At 40.4% G+C, this 26,652-nt stretch overlaps 1 protein-coding gene across 3 annotated transcripts in view; it reads right to left on the bottom strand.

The window, feature by feature from the left end:
- Positions 1-25,586, bottom strand: part of LOC117525860 (ras and Rab interactor 2-like) — a 64,907-nt gene extending 39,321 nt beyond the window's left edge. Inside the window, exons 1-2 of one of the 3 annotated variants that reach the window (XM_034187792.1) lie at positions 25,454-25,586; positions 9,647-9,791 (exon numbers count right to left, since the gene is read on the bottom strand). In XM_034187792.1, the coding sequence (XP_034043683.1) occupies positions 9,647-9,715 (69 nt within the window). In that variant the 5' untranslated portion in view covers positions 9,716-9,791; positions 25,454-25,586. Of the gene's footprint in view, positions 1-9,646; positions 9,792-10,170; positions 10,319-25,453 lie in introns of those variants that run through there. The other 2 variants (XM_034187793.1, XM_034187791.1) reach the window with 2 other exon arrangements.
- Positions 25,587-26,652: the final 1,066 nt, after the last annotated feature.

The raw sequence follows: 26,652 nt of genomic DNA, 5'->3' as shown, positions 1-26,652 counted from the left end.
AGGGGGGAACTCAGAAAGGAGGAGGAACAGCTGTAAATTAGACTGATAGCATCGCGCAAACATTGTGGTAAATCAGAGAACACAAATGTGAGACTAAACGGAGGCAGTTTCCTGGTCAAATCGACAGGAAAGGGCAGGGATGGTTAGTCATTTTTCCTGTGTATGCACCTCATTTCCTCCAGACAGGAAATAAACTACACCCCCACGGAGTCCCACAAACACCGACAGTACTTTGTGTGGAAAATATACCGACTGTAGTCACACACAAAACTCCTCAGCTCACGAGCCCCAACTACAAGCACAGTTTCCTCGAGCGGCGTGCATGTAGGTGTAAAAATCTGGAGAACAGAGGAAGTGGTTTATCACTTGACTCCAGTGTCACATAGGATTACTGACTTTACAGTGGAGTGCAGTTTAAACAGACGTCCAGGTTGTTGCACAGTTTGTTCAAAGGAATGTCTGTTCAGGAGGAAACACGTGACTGTGTGCCAGAGGAAGGTTCCATTTGAATGGCTGGAACTGGTTTTATATCCTTTTGAGAAGTTGACAAGGTCATCTTCTCAGTGTGTCTTTGTAGAATGCATGTAGTGTTTTTAATGTATGTTCTTTCACCTGCGTTATATGGACACATTTTGTGGACAAAATAAGTCAGTAACACACATTTAATACTTATACCATAGGTACCCATTAAGGCGTAGATTAATCAATTAGCTTCTAAGGTTGCTTGATGAATATAACTGCATATTAATTGAGAACGCTTTATGATAGAGCAGGTAGCTCAGTGGATATCGTCTATGTTGTCCCAGTCCACCAGGCTGTAAATGGGTACTAGCCTTGACTGGAGAAGTAACCCAAACCAGCCTGGCATCCCATCCAGAATTGTAGACTTTCTGCTACATGGCTACATGCTACAGAGTCCAGAGACATGCACTGGCACCACCGGCTCTCAGAGCCTATATAGGACTTACAGTACTTCATTTATGATAGAGACTTTATATTCAAACCAATAGTAAAAAATGTTACTACAACTTAAATGTTTGAAACCAATCTTAGGTTTGCAAGAGTATCACTTGTACTATGCTAGTGGGTTTGAAGAAGACAGGTCTGTTGTGTTCTCTGAAGAAATTCTTCCAGTGACTACAGCCATACATGAGTTGGGGCTTTGGTATACCCCCCCCCCCCCCCTTCTCTGATGGAATTAAGTGCAGTCTTGAGAAGGGCCACTTGAGATATCCACAGGTCTTCAGATAATTGGGTTAGTAAAGGTGGCAATGACTAAAACAAGCTCCCATCATGACTAACAAGAAGAAACCACGATCACATTTTAAGTTTGTGTGAGGAATCAACCTCACTCCTACCTTCCAACAGTCAAAATTGAACAGTGTCACTTTATTAGGCGCTCTTTTCCATTTACTAAAGTGGTCCCTGAGCTGACAAACTGAGGGTACAACAACCCTTCAGCTTTTACACTTTTTTTTATAACATTACATTACCATAAAATATGTCTTGGACTTCATTTACATCAATCTTTAATAAGTACAAACACTATGGTAGTACATGGTAGATGTGTCTAGAGTAGGTGTAGGCAGTTCTCAAAAACTGAGTGACCATGCAAAAGGAGACAAGTGAGGAAAGCCACCAAGACACCCACGACACCTCTGAAGGAGTTACCAGCTACTCTGACTCTGATGGGAGAAACTGTGCATCATGCAACTTTTGTCTGTTGCATCACCTCTTTAACATTCGGTATTTTCGAGACCCCCCCCCCCCATACATCATATCCGAGCAGATGTTGCACCAACACTGTCCGATAAACAATGCAAACAACATGGCTTCTTGAACCTGGCTTTCATTTCATCTTGCTGCGTTTGTGGTAGAACACACCCTAAACAAGCTCAGAAAGTTTAGGCAACTATGGAAAAATGTGACTAATCAGCACCTGGAAAGTCGGTGTCATATTAAAAGCCACGTCCCGATACTGATAAAACCTTCCATAAAATAGAAATTACTAATGAAAATAATTACTTAATTTCATTTCTGCACCTGAATTATTGCTGGCTTGAATATTAACATTTCCACCAGTAGGGGGCATCCTTTTTCAAGCTTTCACCACATCCTCTACAGACCAGACCACAGCCACCAAAAGCCCCTGTAATCACCCCCCCCCCCCCCAAGCAGGACCAAGTGGAGCCAGCTCAGTTTAAGCTGCAGACTCCCTGCTGCATTCTATCAGGTCAAAGGTCGATTACACAACATGATTTAACAAGTTAGCTCCTCACAAAATACTGAGTCACCCTGGACCTGAATAAACACAGGGATTTGAGTTTTTGCAACTGACTGAACCTTAGGAATAGCCTGTACTTATAATACATAACAGCTTTTAAAATTCTTTTTAATCAATTATTTATTTTTAGGTACAGAGCAGCACAGAAAATTAACTTTAAATACTGATGCTCGCAGTGCTGGATTGTGGCTTCATTTGTAAAGACATATTCTCGATTAAAATTTGCTTTAAGTCAAAGTCAAAGTGTCTTTATTTGTCTTCCTAAGGAGAAATTTGCCTTGGACAGAAGGGTCTGCTACACAACAACATATCCCATACATACCACCCATACATCAAAAACAACATCATATAGATAAAAGTTTAAATATCAATACACAATTAATAAAAAGTATTATTAAAATCTTAGTGCAAATTCCGCAATACATAACCTTATACTATTTAGTGTCTCACTCGGACACCAAGACACACTGTGACCAAGCAAAGCTGAGACTTTGACAGCTCGAGGGTGCGAACTCTCAGTGTAGCTTCAGTGTGGGGAAGACCGAGGTTCAAGGTTCAAGGTTACCATGGTGACAGACGCAGCGAGTGTCTGACAACTCACATTAACACAGTTTAGTTACGCACTTCTATTAGCAGTCCGAACTGGAGGCGTTCCAGGTAGTAAGAAGAGAGTTTTGAATGACAAGTGGCATTTTGGCCGTCCTACTTATGGGGCGTTCCATCTGTTGTAATTTCCCAGTCTGCCACCTCGAAGTCAGAATTCAAACCTGTCACAATCCAACATGGTTGCTCACAGGAGCTCCCAGGTGTAGTTGTAATGGCTTTGTTTGGGGGGGTTGCACTTTGCATTTTTTGTTACCATATAATAAAACGTGCACACACACTACTATCCTACTGCTGTCTATGGAAACATTGCTGCAATAATTTCTTTATGGATGAAATAATGTCATGTTTTGGGCTGGGGTGGTGACCAGGCGACCAAGTGGTTAGTGCACTTGGATTCAGGACAGAAGGTTCTTGGTTCAAAACCCACCCCTTCCACATTTCTCCACGTAAAGTGGAGTTGCGTCTGGAAGGACATCCGGTGTAAGAGTATATCTTCCCCCCTGGACGATATCCTAGGATATCTTCCACTGGTGTGCCAACTTAACATGTAGATCCACCTTGGACCTGCTGTGGCAACCTCGGGTGAAAAAAAACAAAACAAGGGAGCAGCCAAAGGGACGCGTTGTTTATCAACTAGTTAATACTGGTTAATACTGTCAAACCTTATAGCTGATGCTAACAACGACTGTCTATGCTGTCTTGATACAAAGCAAGCAGTAAATTAAAACGCTCATGTAACTTCTGCGCCACCTGTTCATAAAGACTCTTTGGTGGATCGAATATTTCTTGTAGCACTCTATACTCAAAATTCTTGGAGGCCTCCAGCTTATTTTCCAACCTGTGAGGCTGTGTGGAAAATGTAATGCATTCACCTCTGGTATGATGTCATTCCCACTTATGACTTCCAAGGTACATGGAACACACCATTATAATGGAGGTGTATGGCTCCGCTTTGATGTGAGCGTCACAACGGGATCCGAAATATAGCCATTTGCAGAAAACACAGCGGAGTGTTCCCCACAGTAAGACACCAAACTAACATAAACCGAAATCAAGGGTTATGAATTAAGCAACGTCAAATTGAGTCACCTTTGAGCAGTCTTGGGTCAACACTGACTTCGTCCATTCTTTGCCAAATATGAACAGATGGTATATACACCTACACACAGGATCTGATGGTTGCATCTTCAACCTTGTGAGGCTCAACGCCAAGACCACGATGAGGACCATCACAATCAGTTTTTACATACGCCACACATGAAGGGAAACTCCCAGTTTTTAGAAATACCTTAGCGGGATTCTTGGGATTATGTTAGGATAAGGTTAGGTGACAAACAGTGATGTTCTCATAAGGGCAATGGTGGCAAGACCACATTCGCAGGATGGATGTGTACCCAAACCCGTCAATGTAGTAAAGAAAAAATGTTGCCCGTACCTACAGTCCAATGACATATGCAAATGCGACATGCAACATCGACACCAAGCCATGAGAGGTCCTTGCAGATGACAGAACCTTCTGGAAACAGCAAGTGTTAAAGACCGAAACGCAGTGAGACCACTATTCTGAATACAAGTAAAAAAATACACAGAGGAATAACATGGAGAAGAGAGTGGAGGTTAGTGGGTGCAAAGTGCTCTGGATAATGGTTGTGTCCTCCTGGATGTGCTTCACAAACTGATTATGAACCTCCTCTGCTTTATTAATCCAAGCTTGTTTCTGCTTTATGTTAATTCCCCTTTGACCAACGTACAGATGTGACCTTATCCACAAACCGAAGCAGGGAATTGCAGCTGTGAGTGGAAAGCGTGTACAGAGGTAAGTGATTCTCTGTACGGCCGGCTGTTAAAGCCATAGACGTGTCAGTGGGAAACTATGTGTTTGGTTTGACGCACACACAGAGAGCACTTTCACAGGGCAGTGAGGATGGAAAACTCATGAAGTAAATTAAAAGTTAAGAAAATTAAAAGCAAGACAACAGTCGGTGTTTGTTTCTTCATTACACACCCGTGAATAAGTCTGGGTTTTTCCTACGGAAAAGGTTTTAAAGTACTGATTTCTTCAACATACTGAATCTGAGAAAAAGACTAAATACACTGAGCACCTGCAACCTACAGTTCTAACCTACAGTTTTAACATACTTGTTCTGATTCTTTTGTTTCTTGTGTCCAGCTTTGTTAACTCCATAAATCCATCCAAACATTCTGCCACATCAAACTTCTGCACTCCCTTCGCTGCCCATGTCTCAACCCCGTATTTCATTGCTGGTCTTAGCACAGTCTTATAAACCTGAACCGTTCTTCTATTCAACCTGCACTTCTACACACACACACACACACACACACACACACAGTCTAGCTATTGAAATTTATTCACGCTTTTCAACGCCTCGAGCCCTTGAAGTTAACGTCTTAATATTAATCTTTTCTAAGCATTGTGTCTTCAACACTGCAGCTTCCAAGAAGATGACATCTAACACAACATGGAAAAGTATGTGTTGCTTAAATGGGGATGTTTGTGTGACAGAGATAAAAGCAAAGAAAGAAGAAAAGGAAACAACAAAAAGTGCAGAGGAAGAAGAGAGAGACATGAAGAAAAAGTGAGAGAGGGATATTTTTACAGAGTTTAATTACGATGTGTTTGTTATGCTGCCAACTGCTGCAGCTGACCGTCATCATTTCTCACACTCTTACAAAATATGACGAAGTGAGCAGCAAAACTGTGAACGTTGTGTTTTTTCATCAAACAATACTTTAATACATTTCCTGAAAATACAGGGAAGCGCTGGATCACAACTAATAATGTGAGACCTGATGATAGTGTATAAATCAACACATTTTTTCTGATAGAAGAAGATGAAAAAGTCAAATATGAGCCACAATGATGAGTGATTTGTAGCTGAAAATGCACCTGATTGTTTTCTGTATATGGAGCCAGACCTCAACGGCCACTGAAAGCAAGAACCAAATACTGCTTCTAAACCAAGAAACAAGGAGAAGGCAAGAACATCACCTTCTTGCACAGCAGGTAGCTCAGTGGGATAAGGAGTTGAGCTACCAGCATGTAGAACATGGTTCAACTGCCGGGCACGCTACCTCTGTGTCCTCAGACAAAGACACTTCATCTGCATTGTTCCAGTGCCCCAGCCCAGCTGTGAATGAGTATCAGCCTCAGGTGGGGAAGCAACCGGCATTGAGCTGGAGCCCAACCAGGGGTTGTCGTAGACTCATCTGCTTCACTCTGTGTAATCCGGGGATAAGCACCAGCACTGGGAACTACATGCATCAGATTTACCTTTACATCAACTAATTTCTGCAAGTTACTGAGGACATAATCGAGGAAAAAAGCATCCAAATGTGATGGATATGTTCTGTTAATTAGTCACGGACGTGTTTTGGGTAAAACATATGTAGCAAATATGGTTACAGACATATTGTTACAGAATCAAAAGCTGCAGTCTTCCAAAAATTTCCTGGCCAAATTCACAACCCCTCTGGAAAGATTTAATCAACAGTCCAAATGGACCACAGACCCTTGTTAAAATGGTGCCAGGACATATCAACACCCAAGTACTCTGTAATCAATTTATAGCATCTCACATCTCCAGAAGGGGCCCCCAAAGCATTCTTGTTCATGTCTTATTGCAAAAACAGATCACCTCATTCAGCCCAATAACAAAAGATGAAAGGTCCTAAAAATGTAGAAATGTAACTACAGCGCTACCTGGAGGAAGTATAGACTCTTCAATACGCGAATGAATATACTTTCTTTTAACAAAAGAGAGAAATGGTAATTTCTTTTCCTGTTGTTATAGTCAGTCAAAGACAACATTTATATTCTAATTTAGTCTGTTACACGTTTCTTTCATGTGACGTTATGAATATTTCTTTTATAATTCTTGGTGCATGTTTAAATGTTATTTGTTGAATGATTAATGAACTGTCATAGTGAAAACAGTGTTTCTGATTATCACTTCCCTTGTCTAGGATGGGTTTAGAAAATTCAGTCGGCTTATATCTGGCTTGCCAAAGAATAAAGAAGGCAGAAGACGTTATTACATATTCTTGAAGAATAAAAAAAAGCTTTTTCCACATGTTGTCTTTGTTTTTTTTTTGGGTTTTTTTACACACGTGTGTCATTAAAGGTTTGCTTGGGAGCTAACTGGCTGTGCGGATCTCTCCTTCATTTTTTTGTGCTATTCCTTTTTTGATCCTGCACACCAATATGGACTGTGATGTGCGTGTCATTTCATTATTTTATTTTTTTTAACCAAAAAATTACACTGAACAAGGATTTAGATGTTTCGTTACCCATCTGAGAATCTGTATTTACCACCTCCGAGTTGACCTACATATTTTTGCTGTGACAGATGTGACGTCATGCAAGCAAATGTGTCGAAGCGATGCTCTGTTTACCAATACGGCAGACACGGACAGTGACGGCATAGTGAGCAATTATAGTGAAGATTTAAGTGACATATCGATTGTTTTTGAAGAAGATGAGGAAGTTTCTGATGAACGAAGCGACGGTGAAAATAATGAGGGGCTCCAGCCGTATATGTTCGAGCTATACGCGACAGAAGATGAGGATGAAGCGCAGCTGTCGGGATGACAACAACAACAACGCTGTCGAGGAGGATATAAGCTGCTTACAAAACACAGAGACCTTTTCTTATAAATGATCATTTATTCCTGGGTAATAGACAGTTCCACCTGCATTTTGATCAATTTGGACCTGGACTGCGGTGTGTTTGTATGTGTACAAAAACATTATTTCAGCAGCACAGCATGCTTAAATTCAGGAGTTTGTTATAAAATCACTGAAAATAAAGTTTAGAAACATTCTGTATATATTTAATCATTTATAAGTCAGTTTCTTGTGATTGCTAATTCTTCACATTTTATTCAAAGCAAATGATTGCTAATCTTTATCTGAAAAGCTGTAGACCCACATGGGATGGGGGACAAAGATTTCTAAATAAAAGAAAATTTTACTTCTATATCTGTTGTCAAATTTTGGATTGAGCACGGCAAAGCCTGCTGGCATGACCTGTACATACCACCTATCCACTTATAATGTCCACCTCCACAGCCTAAATGTTTGCTGCATGTGCACAAAGGTTTGCTGCGTGTGCACACACATGCAGCGAAGTGCCAGTAAAATACAGCATCAAACGCTGTCCAATGGCTGACAGCTTAGCACACCTGCGCACACACAGTGGCTTATTCAGCTGTTATGAAAACACACACACAACGATCATTTCCTCATGTCAGCACTTGTGCGCATACACACAAATGTGAGGTCAGTGAAACTGGCAAAAAGAGGACGAGCGAAGGAGTGATTGAATGGGAGTGGGTGACTGATGCCGGCTTGAACACATATGGCGTGAGTCCGGTCCATACGCTGGTTGTTCTTTGATGTCCAGTACAGGTTCTGTGCAAAGGGAGAACAGAGAGCCTCCCACTCTGGTCCCATGTTTACCATCCAGACATTTGGACATCGGGCAGTCTTCAGTGCCTTTTATGGCCATCTGACAGCAGTCTGTGTTGTCTACATACACTTTGGATGCAATCTGACAGGTGTGGACGAGTGTTCTGACACGGCTGACCACGCCTCTTTTCAGAATCAGAATAATCTTTATTGTCATTGTAATTTACATTGCAACGAGATTTGAGTGCAACTCCAAAAGGTGCTTTTCCTAGGTGCGAGTAATTGTTAGCCAAATAAAAGATAATGAAATTTAACAAAATAAATTATTTAAATATATGTACAACTAAAATAAAATGTGGGCAAAAGTAATATGTAAAACAAGAATTATGTACAACTGTGGCATGATACCGCATGGAAAAATATTGCACATGGGTACAGATATTGCACAAGAATTTTGAAACGTGTAAACAAATGTGGTTTGTTGTTTTCCTCCCGACTGCATCTGGATTATGATTACTTTCTGCACATTCTGGCTATGTGTGACCGGGGCTTCAGGCACATTTGTTTGTACCTGTACATATGTAAATAAATTTGTAAATATTATGCCACTTGTTTGTCTTGTGTCCAGTTGAAGACAGACGTTTTGGATATGTTTAATCATATCCAGAACTTGTGACTTTCAGATCAAAAACTCATTAATATTGATCACAACATGATTATGTTCCTGTGGCATACAGGTGGTGCCCCTTTTAAATTTCATATTTAATTAAATTTTGTTTTAACTTATATCTGCTACACATAAATAAACCAAGTTTATAGATCTGTACCAATGCATTCGAGCACACCTGTAGAGATTAGCCACCAAAGCTCCCTGAGGTGAAGCAGTAAGGTTATGTTTTGTATTTGTGTTTACTGTTCTTGAATTTAATGGTTGCCCCCACCCCAAGTTTAGTCTTGTTTGAACAAGCAGAGTGTTCGCATGTTGTAAACCTGAATATGTGATGCGCCTCAGAATAGTGCAACGTTCAAATAATTTAAATGTACTGTGATCGACTTCAGGTTTTTTCTTGTCTGTGGCACAATCGCTTTCTGCCTGCACACCACATAAATGTCCCATCACTGCTCCTGGCATCATAGTTTATTGTTATACTAGCATGCTCATGGGTACACAGATGACAACAATTATAGTTTGTACTTACATGACATGAACGCTGCTTTGCACCAGGTGGGCGACAGGACCATACATGTTTCATGGAAAATGAAGTGATGCATTTCAAACTGACCTCTAAACAGCCAGTGAGCCTTCTGCACAGATGATCAGATGTTACCTTGAAGAAGCTGCCGCTCCTGTCTGTGAGGCCGCTCTGAGGAGTCTCTCGCGAGGCGCCAGAATCCATGTTGCCGTCAATGTCTATCCCTGGGTACTGTCTCAGTGTGTGCTCGTCTGGGACAGCATCTGTGAAGGTCTGAGCTCTGTGTGTCACACACACACACACACACACACACACACACACACACACACACACACACACACACACACACACACACACACACACACACACACTTTGTTCAAACCACACAGTCTTGCAGCTGTGGTGCAACCAGAGGAAATTCCTGTTTTGGCCACAGTCAGGATCACGGAGGTGCTGCTCTGCTGAAATACTTTCATCGTCTCTGTTCTTTCTTCTCATCCTGTTTTTTCACTTCTCCTTCACCCTTCATTTACTTTCCTCCTTCCTCCTAATCCCACCTTAATCTCAGATAATTGCATTAATGCTTTTTGGTTTAAATCATTCTTTTTATTATTATTATCGTTGTTGTTATTTGACTGGAACTAATGTCGTCTCATTACCTGTTTCTCTTTTTGGCTTGTCTGCATTTTCGTCTCCATGTCCTGCTCATTTTTCATCTTGGACCGTCTCTGTTCCAGCTGCCCTCCTGTTCCTCCAAACAGGGTTTACTGCGACACTATTTAACAACAACTGCTGGGATTTGACTGTTTTTTTCTCCATGTTAGTTGAAACTTTGTGTCCAAACTTCACAGCCTCCATATTTGTGTGATTTACGTCTTCGTCCTCATGCTCCTCTTTAATTCTTTTCACTCCTCTGCTCCAGCGCCAGGTTGAAACCATTAGACCGGCCCTTCCCTTTCTGGCAGAGGTTTGCTGTCCTTCTGAACAGTGGAGATGCTCCCTCCTCCATCAGTTTGATCGCATGCAGAAAGGAAGAAGTCACCTCCCCCACCACTGTCCCCCAACCCCACCCCAGCAGCCAGGAAGGGGGCAAAGAATAAAACAAACCAAAAAACAACAAAAAAAAAAAACAAAAAAAAAACCTGGTAAATACAGCTGGAGTCAAAACAGCATTGTTGACGCCACTTGGTGGCACAAATGTTGAAAATGGTCCCATGTCAAAGGTGACGTATTAAAAAAAAAGTCTTTAAACGAGATTCAAAGCTTTAGTTGATTAGATAGAATTTTATTAATCCCTTGTGAGAGGACGGAGATGCAGTGACATCTTGTATTGATAAAACTGTAGTCAGCTGCAGATAGAGAGCAAAATCGTAAAGTGTCCCTGCCACGCCATGACGTTAGTACATATTCTTGAAGAATAAAAAAAGCTTTTTCCACATGTTGTCTTTGTTTTTTTTTTAACCATAAAATTACACTGAACAAGGATTTCGACGTTTCGTTACCCATCTGAGAATTTGTATTTACCGCCTCCGAGCTGACCTACATTTTTTTTGCTGTGACAGATGTGACGTCATGCGAGTAAATGTGTCGAAGCGATGCTCTGTTTACCAATACGGCAGACACAGACAGTGAAGGCATAGTGAGCATTTATAGTGACGATTTAAGTGACATATCGATTGTTTTTGAAGAAGATGAGGAAGTTTCTGATGAACAAAGCGACAGTGAAATAATGTGGGGCTCCAGCCGTATACGTTCGAGCCATACGCGACAGAAGACGAGGATGAAGCGCAGCTGTCAGGGGATGACAACAACAACAACGCTGTCGGGGAGGATATAAGCTGCTTACAAAACACAGAATGGTTTGTTCAACCACCACCTTTTCTTATAAATGATCATTTATTCCTGGGTAATAGACAGTTCCACCTGCATTTTGATCAATTTGAGCCTGGACTGCGGTGTGTTTGTATGTGTACGAAAAAATTATTTCAGCAGCACAGCGTGCTTAAATTCAGGAGTTTGTTATAAAATCACTGAAAATAAAGATTAGGAACATTCTGTATATATTTAATCATTTATAAGTCAGTTTCTTGTGATTGCTAATTCTTCACATTTTATTCAAAGCAAATGATTGCTAATCTTTATCTGAAAAGCTGTAGACCCACATGGGATGGGGGGAAAAGATTTCTAAATAAAAGAAAATTTTACTTCTATATCTGTTGTCAAATTTTATCAAGCATAATATTGTAGAAAAAGTTTATGCTAAATGGAGACTTTCCTGTTTAAAATACACATACAGAAGATCATCTATAATCAAATTGTATCACATCTAATCTACTTTGAATGAACATAAGTCTGAACAAAGAACAAGCTGTTCAGTTTACATGCATATGTACATATGGAAAACACAAAAATGTCAATGTTCTGTTTTTTTTTTTCAGGTGCTCATGTGAACACAGTCACAGGCAATGTGAGCATTTCAGTGCTTATGTAAATTTCCTACTTAAAACCCAAAATTCAGTAATAATAATAATAATAAAAAAAAATCATAAATGTCAGAAATGCATGTTTTTGTTTTATTTTTTGACAGCAACTTCTCTTGAGAAGCGCAACTTAGTACAGCTGTGAATTACACAATTTTCATAGAATAAGCAAGAGTAACATCACTCAACATCAAAGTTAAAATGCTGAAAGTGACCACAATTAGTAATTTTGTAGGTAAAAAAAACAAACAAAAAACACTAGACTCAGATCCTCAGGAGTAAAAATAGAAACATCAGTAAACCTCCAAAATGCCCACCATGGTCAGCGTTTAACAGAGCCTTATAGAGAACTGGATTGTTTCTGCTGCGCTGCAGAAACACGCTGCACTTCTGATGCCATAAAGCTGCATTTTTGTAAAAAAAAATTCAATCCAGCTACAAATCTCGACATATGGACTATAATTCTGTCTCTTACAGGTTTGTTTTGTATCGACAAGGCTTTTTGTGTCCGATTCAGTTTTTAAAGCTACAGCACACGTGGTTCTGACATAAAACCACAAACTGAGATGATGTCACTGAAGTGGAGGAAAAGATGATTTATCTACGTATCTGACAACTTGTAAAAACACTCTGGCCACTTCCTGTCTGTCTCAAAGTTTTTAGCGAGATGCTTTTAGGTCCACAAACTGAAGAAAGAGGAAGAAACAGACAAAGGCTGAGAGCACGAGGGAAAAAAATTAGAAAATAAAGTTTAAGCTGTTCTCCCAGAGGAAAAGGATCACAGATGACTGTGTATTTCTCCGCTGTTTGTTTTGTTAAAATAAAACATGACTAAGCAACTCTAAAATAACATTCATACATCTATAAACAGAGAATTTCTTTTAACAAAACAGCGAGCATGCTAGGAAAGAAGGAAATGAAGTAAGACCAAACAGCTGAGGCAGCTTTATTTGTCTGATTTTGTTCACAATAACTCAAAGAACACAGATGTCCGTAACATTTTTGTGGAGAACCAGTCCTTGGATCAGGGAAGAGCTTACATTTTGATGCAGATCCTGATCAGTTTATTTGTTATTTTAGCCGGTGTAGCAGACCAAACGGTCCGCCCCTAAAAATCGGTCCGCCTTTTGTATCTGCACATGCGTCATTTCAGACGACAGCAACACGTCTGAGAGGCCGTCTCTTCACCCAAAGCAATCAAATGGATAAATGGGATTATTAACCATTAGATGATAAAATAAAACCTCTTAAATCATTCTAAAGTCAGTTTTAAGCAGAAATTGGGGCGTTTTAAGCAGAAACGAGGCGAAACTCAGTGACGCTTTGACATGTCCGACACGCAGTGAACGCATCAGCTAGCATCTCATTTAGCCGCTGCGCTCTGATCGCTTCCACTGCCTTTTATGATGAATTAATGCTGAATTTATGTGGAAATAATTGTTGCACAAAAGCTTCAGATATCTGTCACCTGAGAGAGATGATGACTGCAGTTTGAAGCAGAAATGAGGTGATAATCCGTGAATAATCATGGGGACCAATTTTTAGGGGGACCATTCGGTCAGCGACACCAGTATCAAAAATTTTATTTTATGGAATAAACAATGCCGAAAAATATTTTGGCTGTTAGAAACTGTGTCATTACATAGTGAGCCGAGTGGGGGCGCTCTGACAGCACTGATCACTCACTGGTCAACACGATTTTTCTTGCTTCGAATTTTTCAACAGATTTTGGGTAATTTGGGGAAGCTGAATCCAAATCTGGTGTTAGTTTTTGCCAATCACATCATGTTTTTGAGATATGAAAACATATTTCTTGTATCAAGCATTGAAGTAAAAGCTGCAGTCTCGCACACCTCTTCTGCATAATAAACGATATTACGGCTCTTGTTCACATTTTGTGAACCTGGTTTAAAAACTATGCTTTTGAACCTGTTTTTCTTTTTTTCATGATTAGTGGCATCAAAGTCGTGAGTGAATGAGCAACTTCTGCATAATCCATCAATATGGAACATGCAGATTACAAAATATATGATAGAGGAAATCTGAGCTCGGATTCGGAACCACAAAATAACCCCAGATCAGTTCTCCAAGTCCATGCAAGAACAAAAAATTGTTGACCAGAATACTGTCAAGCATAGCTGGGACCTCCACCACCCCTTGGTCACATGAGCTAGATGACACAGCGGCAATGCATCCAGCTGCCGTTCAGTTTCTCAGCACTTTATAGCAGCAAGACACAAATTCACCACCAAGACGTTTCCTGACTATCTCATTGCAAAGATTTCAGGGGGAAAAAAAAATCAAACAGAAAAAACATGTTACTGACAATGATGGATGACCTATCCAAAGAAGGATTCGACTATTAACAAGCTGACAGCATACCAGAATGAACTGAACCCAGTAAGACTCATTCACTGTCCCATTTATAATGCGGTAAATGTTTTCACTAACATAACATGTACAACGAACATCATAACCTCTAATTAACTCGCAAGGTTGTATGGCGGCATCACCAAAAGATACTGCTCAGCCATTTGCTGTTCAAAAGCAAATGTTGGGAACAAACAAAGGTCTGTTTGCATAAGGAAGTGAAACTGCCTGCGTTACTTTGTTCCATGCTGGAGGTCAGGGCATTTATAAGAGGTCAATCAATCAATCAATCAATTTTTTTATATAGCGCCAAATCACAACAAACAGTTGCCCCAAGGCGCTTTATATTGTAAGGCAAGGCCATACAATAATTATGTAAAACCCCAACGGTCAAAACGACCCCCTGTGAGCAAGCACTTGGCTACAGTGGGAAGGAAAAACTCCCTTTTAACAGGAAGAAACCTCCAGCAGAACCAGGCTCAAGAGGTGACAAGAGGATTGAGAGAAAAAAAAAAAAAAGACAGAAAACCAAACTCACCCAGAGTTGTTATGAGGAGTGGCGCTGGGCCTGTCCCAGGGCCACCCGAGCCAAAACAGAGGTGGCACAGCAGTTTAAGAAATATGGTTCTGCTGTAGTGCAAAGAACCAACGTCAAAATGCAACACTAATATTTTGAGCCCGATCCGAACCAAACGGCATAAAAAAAAACAAACACCCTTAATCAAAGGGATTTTATAGTTTTATTTTATTCGCAACTCATCAGGAGTTGAATCTGTTTCACCTCCCATCTCTAAACTTCTTTCACTTCTTGCTCAAATTATCCTCACGCAAAAACACTTTGAGCTGCATTTCCTGTCTTAAGCCACGTTCACACCGGAAGACACGCGAGCGACGGCGGCGACAGGCTGCCATGTAATCCCTATGGAAGGACGCGTTGTGGCGCCACAAAAGTCCAAGCCACGCAATGCGACGCAATGGAAGCGAATGAAGTGATTTTGAGTGATTGGTGCATTTGTGGCGCGATATCGCGTTGCCCTCCTCCCCAAGTTGAAAAATCTGAACTTTTTCGTTTTGTTGTGTCGCAATGACCAATTAGGGACTGGATATGTAGTGACGTGGAAATGTCTGGAGTTTATACTTGATGTGGACATGTCCTGTCTCTGGCAGCCAGCCTGTGAGCAGGACTTATGTCCCTTTTGTCCTTTACTTCACAACTATGACAGAGTTTGAGGGGAGAGCAAGCAGCAGCAGCGGCAGCAGCCAGTTTTTTTTTTCACGTGCACGCGCAAACAAATCGTCCGTGAAGATTATTTTATTTATTAACTACACAGATGTATAATAAAACAAATGGTGACTGGTTTATAACACAATTATGACAGAGTTTGAGGGGAAAGTAGGCAGCAGCAACGGCAGCAGCCAGTTTTCTTTTCACGTGTGCTCACAAACGAATCGTCGGTGAAGATTATTTTATTTATTAACTACAACGATGTATAATAAAACAAATGGTGACTGGTTTATAACACAATTATGAAAGAGCTTGAGGGGAGAGTGAGCAGCGGCACTGCAGCAGCAGCCAGTTTTTCTTTTTTTTTTTTTTTTTTTTTTTTTTTTTTTTAAATTGTATTGTATTATTTAATTGTATTTAATTTTAATTAATAACGTGTGAACGAACGGGACAGGAGATCCTCAAACTGGGTCCTGGAGAGGTGGAAGTACCGCTGAAAGTGGACGTCATCCAGACGCAGCTCCTGCAGCAAATAATGAAACTCCCCGAATTAGGAACGTCTCATGAGGATGTTGTGAAGCCAGGGACGGCGCCGCTGGTGACGTTTGTCAGCTTTCCACAAAAAGCAGAGCACAACAACTCACTCCGTGTGATCAAGGTCTCCGCCATGTCGACTTGACGGCGAGCGGAATGGAAGCACCTCCTATTTGATGACGCATTGGAGCGAATTTTCGCAGCGAAAGCAGAGTGACACACCGGGCGATGGTGGCACATCCATCGCCAGGCGAGGGACGCGAATTTGTGGCGTCACGTGTCGTCCGGTGTGAACGCGGCATTAAAGCTCATATTGAGATTTCTACTTTGTAAATGGTTACATTATCTGCTCATAACAGTGGTTGCAGACAGGATTTGGGGAAGAAGGATCTGCAGGCAGCTGCACAAACCAAGTGCAGATACAAACTCCCACACATAGCTCATGTTGTTGTGCAGAGGCAGTGCAGATGATTGTGTTTGTGTGTGTGTGTGTGTGTCTCCACAGCAGAATTTGGGTCAGCGGTGCTGGATGATTGCTGATTGAACCCATTGGCCTTTGGTTGCATTTTCACAGAATTTGAGTTTGAATCCAAACACATGCAGTGTGGTTCCTCAGGGATGAACTCTGTCATTCCAACATCAAACTGACCAACAGCCTAAGATGACTGCACGGAGTTTAAGAGTTTCCCTGCTAACGTGGAATGACTCGTATCCTCATCCGTACCCTGAACTACAATAAAACAACCAACAAACTTTATTTAAAATCATTTTGAAACAGAAATCAAGCCTCAGACAACCAATCAGTATCAAAATAAACAGTCTCAGGCTCCAGCAGCTCGCTGGCACAAAGTCTCCTCAACAAAGGTCAGCTGAGAAAAATGCCGTTTCGTGTTTTTCTACGCATGTTCCATCTTACAGCAGGAATCCTGCAAAGAGCTACTCCCTTTCAAATCACTACCAGAAACGAGGGCTAAAGCAAAGAATCTGTTTCAACAACACCGGTGATGCCTTCGAAGAAGAAGGAAGAAGATCTCAGAGAAAACATGTTACTTTCCACCACGAAGCTTGTTGTTCAATCATGATGTGGAAGATAAACTCCAGAAAGCAGATGTGACTGAGCTGCCTGCAAACGACATCACAGCAGCTTCACCTTGTTGTGAAGAGCCAGATGTTCCGGTTCCCGTTTCATACATACACAGTGAGATCCAGAAGTATTTGGATGGTGGCACTTTCTGTAATGTTGTTACTAAACAACCAGAATAGAGTTGAGATGAAATAATCAAAAGGATAAACAAAAACATCACATTAACCATTTGGGAATAACAGCTATTTTTATACCCAATTCCTCCATGTTCAGTGGACAAACTAAATATTAGGATTACTATTCTCACAAATCACCACTTTTTACAGTGGGTTTTCTTTTGACGCATCAGGGGATGAATACACGAACATTTAATGCTTTGAGTATCTGATGCAGATGGAAAAGTGCTATATAAATACAGTCCATTTACCAACAGCACTGCACTCGTACAGCACAAATGTCTGCCAACACTAGTTTCCAATTCCACAAAATTTTACCTTGGGGAAAAAAAAGTTAAAAGTCAAAGTCCTGTTAGAAGTGGCTTTTCATCAGTTAAATTAGATGTGATCAAATATCAGGAGGATGTATTTAGTTCATGCACTTGAATCAAAGTTTTTTGTGGTGTTGTCAGGTTTTCTATTTTTGAAGTTTTTCAGATAATTTCCACAGAACACTGGTTATCTCTGCTATGCACAGTATGTCATTGGATTTTGACACTTGGTTTCTGACTGATAACTGGAAGATGGACAAACAGGGATAAAATTGGAACCTCCATCCAATTTTGGTGGTGTGGCTAAATTCATAACATAAAAATGAGAGTGATTGAGACACTTTTGATTGAGATATAATGCAAAATGTACACCAAATGGGCTTTTCAATATTAAGCTCAAATGTCCACAAAATCCACAATCGGGATCAGATCCAGAGCTTTGTCAGGCGATAGTGAGTGCCTGTCTGCACCTCAAGTTCAAATATGAGAGTGATTGGGGCATGTTTCATTAAGATATAATGTAAAATATACATTAAATGGGGTTTTCAATGTTAAATTTAAATGGCCACAACAACTGTCATCTGGATGAGATCTGGATCAAACTTTGTTCGTCGATAAAGGACACCATCCTCCAAAATGCTTTCAAATATGAAAGAAATCTGATCTTTTTTGACATTTTAACATTTATTCAATGTTAAGGGATTTTTTAAATTTTCAATAATTTTTCCTGACTTTGACCCATGACCTTGAAAATTTAATCAGTTCTTGCCTATCAGGATAGGAATCTTCAGCAAAAATTTAAAGATGATATAGGTGCCTCAACACCTGCATGAATTTGATCCCTGCACAGCCAATCTGGCGTTCCAATAAGAAACCCGTTGCAAATTGCGCATGAACTGTGCACAGCTGTGTGCCAGTGTGCAAAAATTTTTTTTAGAAATGTTCAAAATTTCTGGTCCGCATTAATTTCGTGCCACTTGCGTGAACATTGTGTAACCTGTTTGAAAACACTGGCCTCTGAATGACTATGATGAGATGTTACATCTAAAACAAACAACTTTACAAATACATTACCTAACTCATAAGAAGGAATGAACATGCAACTGTTTTACCAATAGATTACAATATATATTCTAAATAATTTGCTTTGAGACAAGATACCAAATGCGTTCTCAGTCACACGATGCGCATGAGACAACCTGCAGCGGTAGGTAAATTCTCTGTGATTCTGGGAACGTTAAGAGAATGATTTCATCAGCCACGTTCTGAGAGCAAATGCTTCATCGCCCATGAAATGATTATTTTATATAGCATGGCGTCAAGTGGGACAAAGTGGGGCACATTGGCACGACGAATTGCGCGGCAGTGCGGGGGATCAAATTTGTGGAAGTGTCAAGGTGCCTTATGGCTGCGTTTCAGCGCTAAAGGCTACGGCACCACATGTTCTGGAAGGCTAAGATCCTTTACACAGTAAGGTGTGGCAGCTAAAGGCATTTTCATACAGCGTTTCAATGTACGCTATGGAAAAGAAACAGTATTCACATATGTGCAGCAGGCAGAAAACTCACAGCCATCTTCCTCAGGCACGTTTAAGAAAAGTAGACAGCAACTGTGTTCTTAAATATTTCATCTTCACTACCTCCGTCATGTACAGACAAGATCGTTGTTAGTTTTGATGAAAATATCTTTGTTCTGATTCATCATTGTGTAACTCAGTTTTGTTCCAGAGAAGATAATGGGCAGGTTGACAAGAATTTTAAGGCATTTTAATGAGGGAATGGATCACTTTATTATACTGATAAACATCTGCAAACTGCTCGTTCAATCGCCGTGGAAGTGGGCTGGAGCAGACAATGATGTGGGTTCAGGCAGGTTCAGACAGATCTCATGTTTCTGAATGAGCCTGCAAAGGGAAAATGGGAGGAGGACAAAAGGCGCTTTTTTGTGTAAAACTGTCTTCAAATACTGGGAGTGGTGATTTGAAGGGTTTTATTTTTAGGGGGTTGGGTGGATTCCAAACACTCTTTCCTTGGTGTGAACTTGATTTCCTATACCTGAATAGCACCAAATTTTAGTTAAATTTGAGGATGTATGATAATATATCCTCAAACAGTTTATCATTGTGAGTCAAAGGTTTTTTTTGTACTTGTTTGTTATTACTTTGGCTTTATTATTCTAACTTTGGCTTGTAAAATTCACTTAAGCCATCACTGGGATTTGAAATATGTATTTCATTTAACTCCTGCAGAGGACACCCAGCATAATAATCTCATGAAAAATTATGGCATTTATCATCATCATCATCATCAATAGGCATGGCCTCGATTGTGACTGAAGCTTTTTAGTAATTCCGAGAATTTTAACAAGCCGACCCATGAAGACACTAATGTACATAAAGCTAATAATATCAACCTATTATCCAAATCCCAATGGCATTTCACATTACACAGTACTGGTTCTACTGCACCAAGTACAACAAACTGTGATATCTGTGAAAGTCTTTGGCGTGTATCCTTCTACAAGACATTCTACAAATGTTAAGCAGCAGGTGAAGCTAACCAGGCCCGGCCTCAAGAATGAGGTTAGAAACAGCCATGCGATGAACCTCAGAACTGCTCGGGAATTTTCAACACACTGCACAATGATGCTCACGGTTGTTGCAATTTGCTAGTATGGCCAAAGACTTACAAACAACTATTGCTTCCAGTTACTGCTTCCCACTGACTACAAAAATTCAGTTGCATAGTCTATGGATTTAATGCAACTGAACAGATGTGCAAGTGTCACTTAAGCACGTATGTATTATTGTTATTAACAACTCATTTTCTATACCTGCTTACTCTAATTAAGGGTCATGGGTTTGGAAACTGGAGCTTCTCCCAGCAGTCATAGAGCGATAAGCAGGGTACACCCTGGACAGGACACCAGTCTATCACAGGGTCACATATAGACAAACACAGCCACACCCGCAGGCACACCTAAAGTCAATTTAAAGTTTCCAATTCACCGAACATGCATGTCTTTGGAAATGGGAGTGTAGCGGGATGAAGGTCCCGGGTCCTGATTGAAAATACGTTCCCGCTAGCTTGGCTAATGGGGAATTCCCCTTTGGCTGACCTGGTAGAGGAATGGTCTTTAGTGCGAGCCATCTGGGGTTCGATCCCACCGCCGTCCCGGCCACAAAGGTCCTGTGGTCACAATCTGACGTCATGAACAGGATGTGGGTAGTCACAGAACATGCTTAAATGCACCTGTGACTTCGGGACAAAGTCAAAAATGATGGGGAGATATGTAGCGGGATGAAGGTCCCGGGTCCTGATTGAAAAGACTTTCCCGCTAGCTTGGCTAACGGGGAATTCCCGCCAATCAAATGACAAGGACCTATTTAGGCATTATATAATGGATTCTATGGCACGTGATGTATGTTACCCGGTAATGTGATAACTAAGCATGACACATGGTGTAAATTTCAATTTCAATTTATTTTCATTTATATAGCGCCAAATTACAACAGAGTTGTGATTTGCACAACAGCACGCTCCGTTTCCTAATAAAATGAATATAATAATAATTTGCATCACCTTTTACCAAAATTGAAGCAACTTTAACTTCTGACCCCTGTACAAACTGAAATTGACCTTTGTCACCATTTTTGCTGTTTTTACCCCATAACTCCATAGAATTCAGTCATAGATAGTGCAAACTATACCTTTTTGGAATTTTTATGTTCAGTGAAATAATGTGCTATACTTCTCTATATGGTTGGAGCATTTTAAAATTTTGACCCCTGTGCAATTCCTCAACTGACCCCTCCCTATCTGGCCACCTATTGAAAACTCAAGTGGCTAGTCCCTTATTTCAAAAGAATAATGTCTAAGGTGTATTTGTGCTGAATTTGCTGCTTGAATCCCCATTTGAAGGATTCCTCTGTAAATATTCTGTTATCTGCTGCACTATATAGTGTTTCAGACGGGAACACTTTGAAGTGGAATGAAAAGCAGTCACTCTCACACAATGGATCCTATTTCATTGCCATTCTGCTTGTTGTTATGATTCATTTGCCATTTTGCTGATCTCATCTCCTCCAGGAAGAAGTAGCAGGGTTTCCCCTGCAGTATTTTAAGCCTGGCAGGCCGCCAGGCCAGAAAATTCTGTTAATACTGACAATAACAAAATAATACAGCTAAATCACCATTTATTTGGATATCAATAATCATTTCATCCAGAGACTTTTGATTTGGGTGTTTTCTCACACAATCTTCTGTGGAGCAAATTATATTTTTAAAGTGAATTGACGGAGCACTAATCATCTAATTATTATTTGTTTTTAATCTTACCGGTGATCAGCTGACGGCAGCACTCCCAATGCGGTTTACGTCAGTGCACTCAGGTTTCAAATTTGAGTTTACCAAGTAGTACCGAGAACCATGTTTTAGAGAGGAAGTGGGAAAGAGTGAAAATCAGGCATGTTTTAATGACACGGCATGTCCAAGTCAACGCGGTAATCAATATCATAGAGGAAGTCATGAAGGTTTAATGACCACATTAACACCAAAAAAAGGAAGGAAAAGTGGAGCATTTTTGAAAAACTAAAAATTGATCATGCATCTGTTGCTAAAGGAAATGTAAGACCTCCCTTTTCTGTTATTACCTACATGAAGTAACTCTGAGAAGTGAACATATTGTGCCAAAATGGTGGTTTCATACCTTAAATAAGGCAAAAAGGAAAGTTAATTAAGATGGTTTCACATTAAACATCCTGAAAGTCCCACTATTGTGTCTGTGCATGTGGGAAATTAGATTAGACAGAATTTTATTGATCCTTTGGGAAGACTCCTTCAGGGAAATTGAGGTTCCAACAGTATTGTATAGCAGCACACAGGGTAAGAAGCACACAGAGTATCAAAAGTGAAAAAAGAAAAACAGTTTGCAAATATAAATATAAATACAAATGCCACTAGTACTAAATTTAGGCTGGACACAGCTTGTTTTACACTTGCAATCTGAAGTACTATTTTCTTCCCGACATACGCCCACTGAACCAGGGTGCTCTGTGACACACCCACAGCCTTTTGGAAAAAGGGTGTGGTGAGCAACAGCTTCTTTACATTTAAAGCAACAGGTCCAAATGGATGGGGTATCTTTGGTTCTTGGTCTTGTCGGTAAACCTTTGGATACCGCTGGTATAACTATCTCAAACAATTTTTTTTTTAAAGGAGACTACCACATTACAGAATCATCTCTGGCCCTGGATGACAACCAACAAGGCAGGCAACCAGCCCATCCTACCTTTCTCTGATGAAACCTAGTACCAGACATCCAGTCGTGGCCTTACATTAGTATTTCTGTGCCTGTTGCTTTAGTGATTTTAGTGGGAATACTCCCAAAGGAAAAGTTTCTGTGTAGGCTCTCAGTTGTCCAGGTGGTTTCCATAGTAGAGAAGCTTGAATCTTCGACTGGACTGGGTTGCTTGACGCGAGGACGTTTCGCTTCAAATCGCAGAAGGTTTCTCAGCTAAAATTCTTGCTCTGGTGGTCTGACTTCTGTCTTGACGTTTGAAATGTTTGAAACCCAGCCTTAACTGGGGAGGGGGTCTGAGACACGCTTTATCCCTGTTTACAATGGGGTATTCAGGTCAAAGCAGTTTCAGTCTTTTGTTCATGGTAATGAGTCATTCACGTCATCAGCAGAGTCGTCAAGGGAGCCATCAGGAGAGGGTCCATCCCATCATTAGGAGGGACAGCTGCCCTGTCATTAGGAGGGTGCTAACTAAAGCACAATAGATGCTAATTAGAGCTTTTGTTTAGTCATTGGCCTATAGCAGTCGGCGTCTCGGTAGGAGGGGTCTGGTTAGGTTTAAAACTCCAGCTTTTGTGACTTCTTGATTATTCTTCTCTACAAGAGTCAAGACAGAAGTCAGACCACCAGAGCAAGAATTTCAGCTGAGGAAGCTTCTGCGATTTGAAGCGAAACATCCTCGCGTCAAGCAACTCAGTCCAGTCGAAGATTCAAGCTTCTCTACCATCCCAAAGGAAAAGTGGAGATAAATACAACAAATCTCACCTGTTAAACGGTTAAGTTTGGGAATATGAACTATAGCATAACAAAATCGACAGCACCCAAAAACTGCGATAGACTACATCCCCTTAAAGAGGATTAGCAGGTATAGTAAACGTACAGATTATTACAAGTGGCAGTGAGGTGAAATAATACATCACACATTGTCATATCCATACTACGTGAACTCCATCCAATTGTACGTTGTTGTTTTTAGTTTTTAGGAGTATCGTGATACCTTAAAAAAAGTATAGTGACACATGATGACATGGAATAATGTTCTCCTGAAGAAGCAATAACCATTTATAAAAGTGCACAACAGCCAACAGATGTCATGAGTTACAACCTACACTTCCTAATAATTTGCTTCTTTAATGTTAAATTCTTCCAGACTAATTTAATTTCTACATAATTACAGTGAACAGGGATGTAATAATGTATAGTGATATATAAGAAATCATGGCGCTAGTGTACACCCTAATTAATAGTACTATTAGTAATTAAGCCATGGCTATTGATATGGTACTGTACCCAAATCACTAAATTGCTGTTACTAAAGCAACCATTGTTATTTAAACTACCCAACATCAGGGTTTATGTACAACCCCAACCCTAGGTTTTGAGCTTGAAATTTGTCAGTAGAGTCTTTCAGGGTTCCATCATCCACTGCAAACCTGGTGTAGTCCCGGTTCGTTTTGCCGGTTGTACATACTGAAAATTAAGTCACCGTTTGTCACACATGAGGAATACAAATGTAATAAAAATGTAATGAATTCAAATGTATCTTAATGTATATATGAATTCATTTTTTTTTTAAATCCCAGGAGGAATCACATCCAGGTGACATGCCATCGATAATCCCATTCCAGAAGGAATTTTCTGATAACTGCCAGGAAACAATGGTTCGGGGTGTGACTAAACCCCGGGTGGAGTATGGGAGTTCCAGTTGAAACCATTTGGAGTATGGGAGCTTAGGCGTCACAGAAAATCGGGCTACCTAACCGTAACCCTTAACCCTAATTCCGCTGAAACCCCCCCAAATGGTTTTACCTGGAACTCATAGTCTGCCTGGGAATCCTACTTTTCCATTAATTTTTGTATGATGCCACGTTAACATGCAACCGGAACCACTCTACGCACGCAAAGAACCATGGTACCCTAAAGTGGTCCATTTCATCCCGTACAGTTTTGATGCCATGCTGTCCCTCTGTCACGTCATAATCACAGCAGTTTCTATCGTAGAAAGTGGCAGAATACAGTACTGCATCAACATTGTAGTTAATACTATATAGGTTATATTTTTTCGTCAGGTGTGATAAAGTCATTGATCCTATGGCCACTGTCAAGGTGGTCCCGTGAGAGCAGCCAGAAAGATTGCTACTTGCCTTTTTCTTTGTTTATTTTTGGCTTGTTTTCACTTCGCAGATGTTTGTACTTCTTTTTGAGCCGAGATCTGGCAACACTGCCTGTAAGTCCACCGTGAAGTAAATATTTGTAAATTAGTGCCAGTAATCACCTTAAATTAAAGAATTAACATTAAACTCTGTTTTAATCTCTACCCAAAGGAGGCGAGATCATTCCTGAGATAACTCCGTGAAAAATAAGAACTTTCATCAAACGACGAGTCACTGCGCGTAAAAGAATCCAAGTTTTTCTGTCACTAAAAACAACAACTGGAGAACAGCTGGTTAAAAAAAACACTCACCTTACAAACACAGGGCTGGTTCTTTAGTCGGGTTCTGTCCTTGAGTTCAGTCCTTTTTGTTTGTTTGTTTTCTGCTGACATTGAATGTGACGTTTCTCCGGGTTATGGACAAACAGAACCGGGTTCGGCTCGCGGACACGAACGCAGGAGGGGGCGGAGCTTCAGTAACTTGACTCCTCCACCTGATTGGCTGAAAAAGTGATGGGGCCTTATTTTCACCTTGAATTTGTAACACTGTCAACAACAAAGAGCTACTTTTCAGTTTTCAGTGCTTTTAGGTAACTAAGCAGCTTTAAATAAGTATAAATTCAACATGAAACATAAAAGAGGTGCAAGGGACACAACTTAAAGTTGATTTTTGAGCTGTCAGCCCAACTTATATTGACCAAAAGTTAGCGTCTCAGATGAATAAACAGCACAGACCTTGCTGCACATTTGAGCAGCTGTTGTCGCCATCTAGTGGGCAATGTAAGCATGTCAGAGCTTCTGTATACTTGCTACTTGAAACCCAAAATTCAGAAAAAAAATGCATGTATAAATGTCAGAAATGCATTTAAAAAAGGCAGGCTCCCAGTATTAATGTATAAAAATTTTGATTTTGAGAGTTTTACAATTCTTGAGTTTTAGGGCACGGAAGATTTTGCTGAATGGATGGAAAGACGGGCAATTTCTCTTGACAAGCATTACTTACAGTTGCGAAAAAACCAACTTTACAATGCCTGGTATCATATCAAACTTTCAGTGTTGGAAAAGAGAGCAACATCTTCTTTAAATTTAGGTATTACTTCCTAAATAAGACAGAAATGTTCCTGTGCTTTCTAAAGGAAGATTCACTGTGATGAATAAGGAGCATTTTCTGACAGAAAGCATGACAAGATCACAAATCCAGCTGCAATTTTTGGTATTAGCGCTAAAATGTGCAAAGTCTTCAACTTGCTCAAAAACAAAAATTAATTTGTTCCATTCAGAAAACACAATATGCATGGAATTAATTGTATTATTTGCTGGAGACATGGCAGTGCAAATACTGGCATGTTGCTAAACAATAAAGTAGAGATTTTAAAAAGGGCTCGAGCAGGCATCATCATTTAATGAACCAGGCGGTAATGAGTAGCTTGGCTGCTAACCAAAGCACCATTCTGGCTGAATGCAAACAAGCACTGGTCATAAGTGTATCTGGGAAATATCTAATGGGCTGT

The sequence above is a fragment of the Thalassophryne amazonica genome, chromosome 15 (genome assembly GCF_902500255.1).
Source record: "Thalassophryne amazonica chromosome 15, fThaAma1.1, whole genome shotgun sequence".
In the NCBI taxonomy this organism is placed as follows: Eukaryota; Metazoa; Chordata; class Actinopteri; order Batrachoidiformes; family Batrachoididae; genus Thalassophryne; species Thalassophryne amazonica.
The sequence above is the reverse complement of the archived record's forward strand: the minus strand, read 5'-3'. Positions and strand labels throughout refer to the sequence as shown.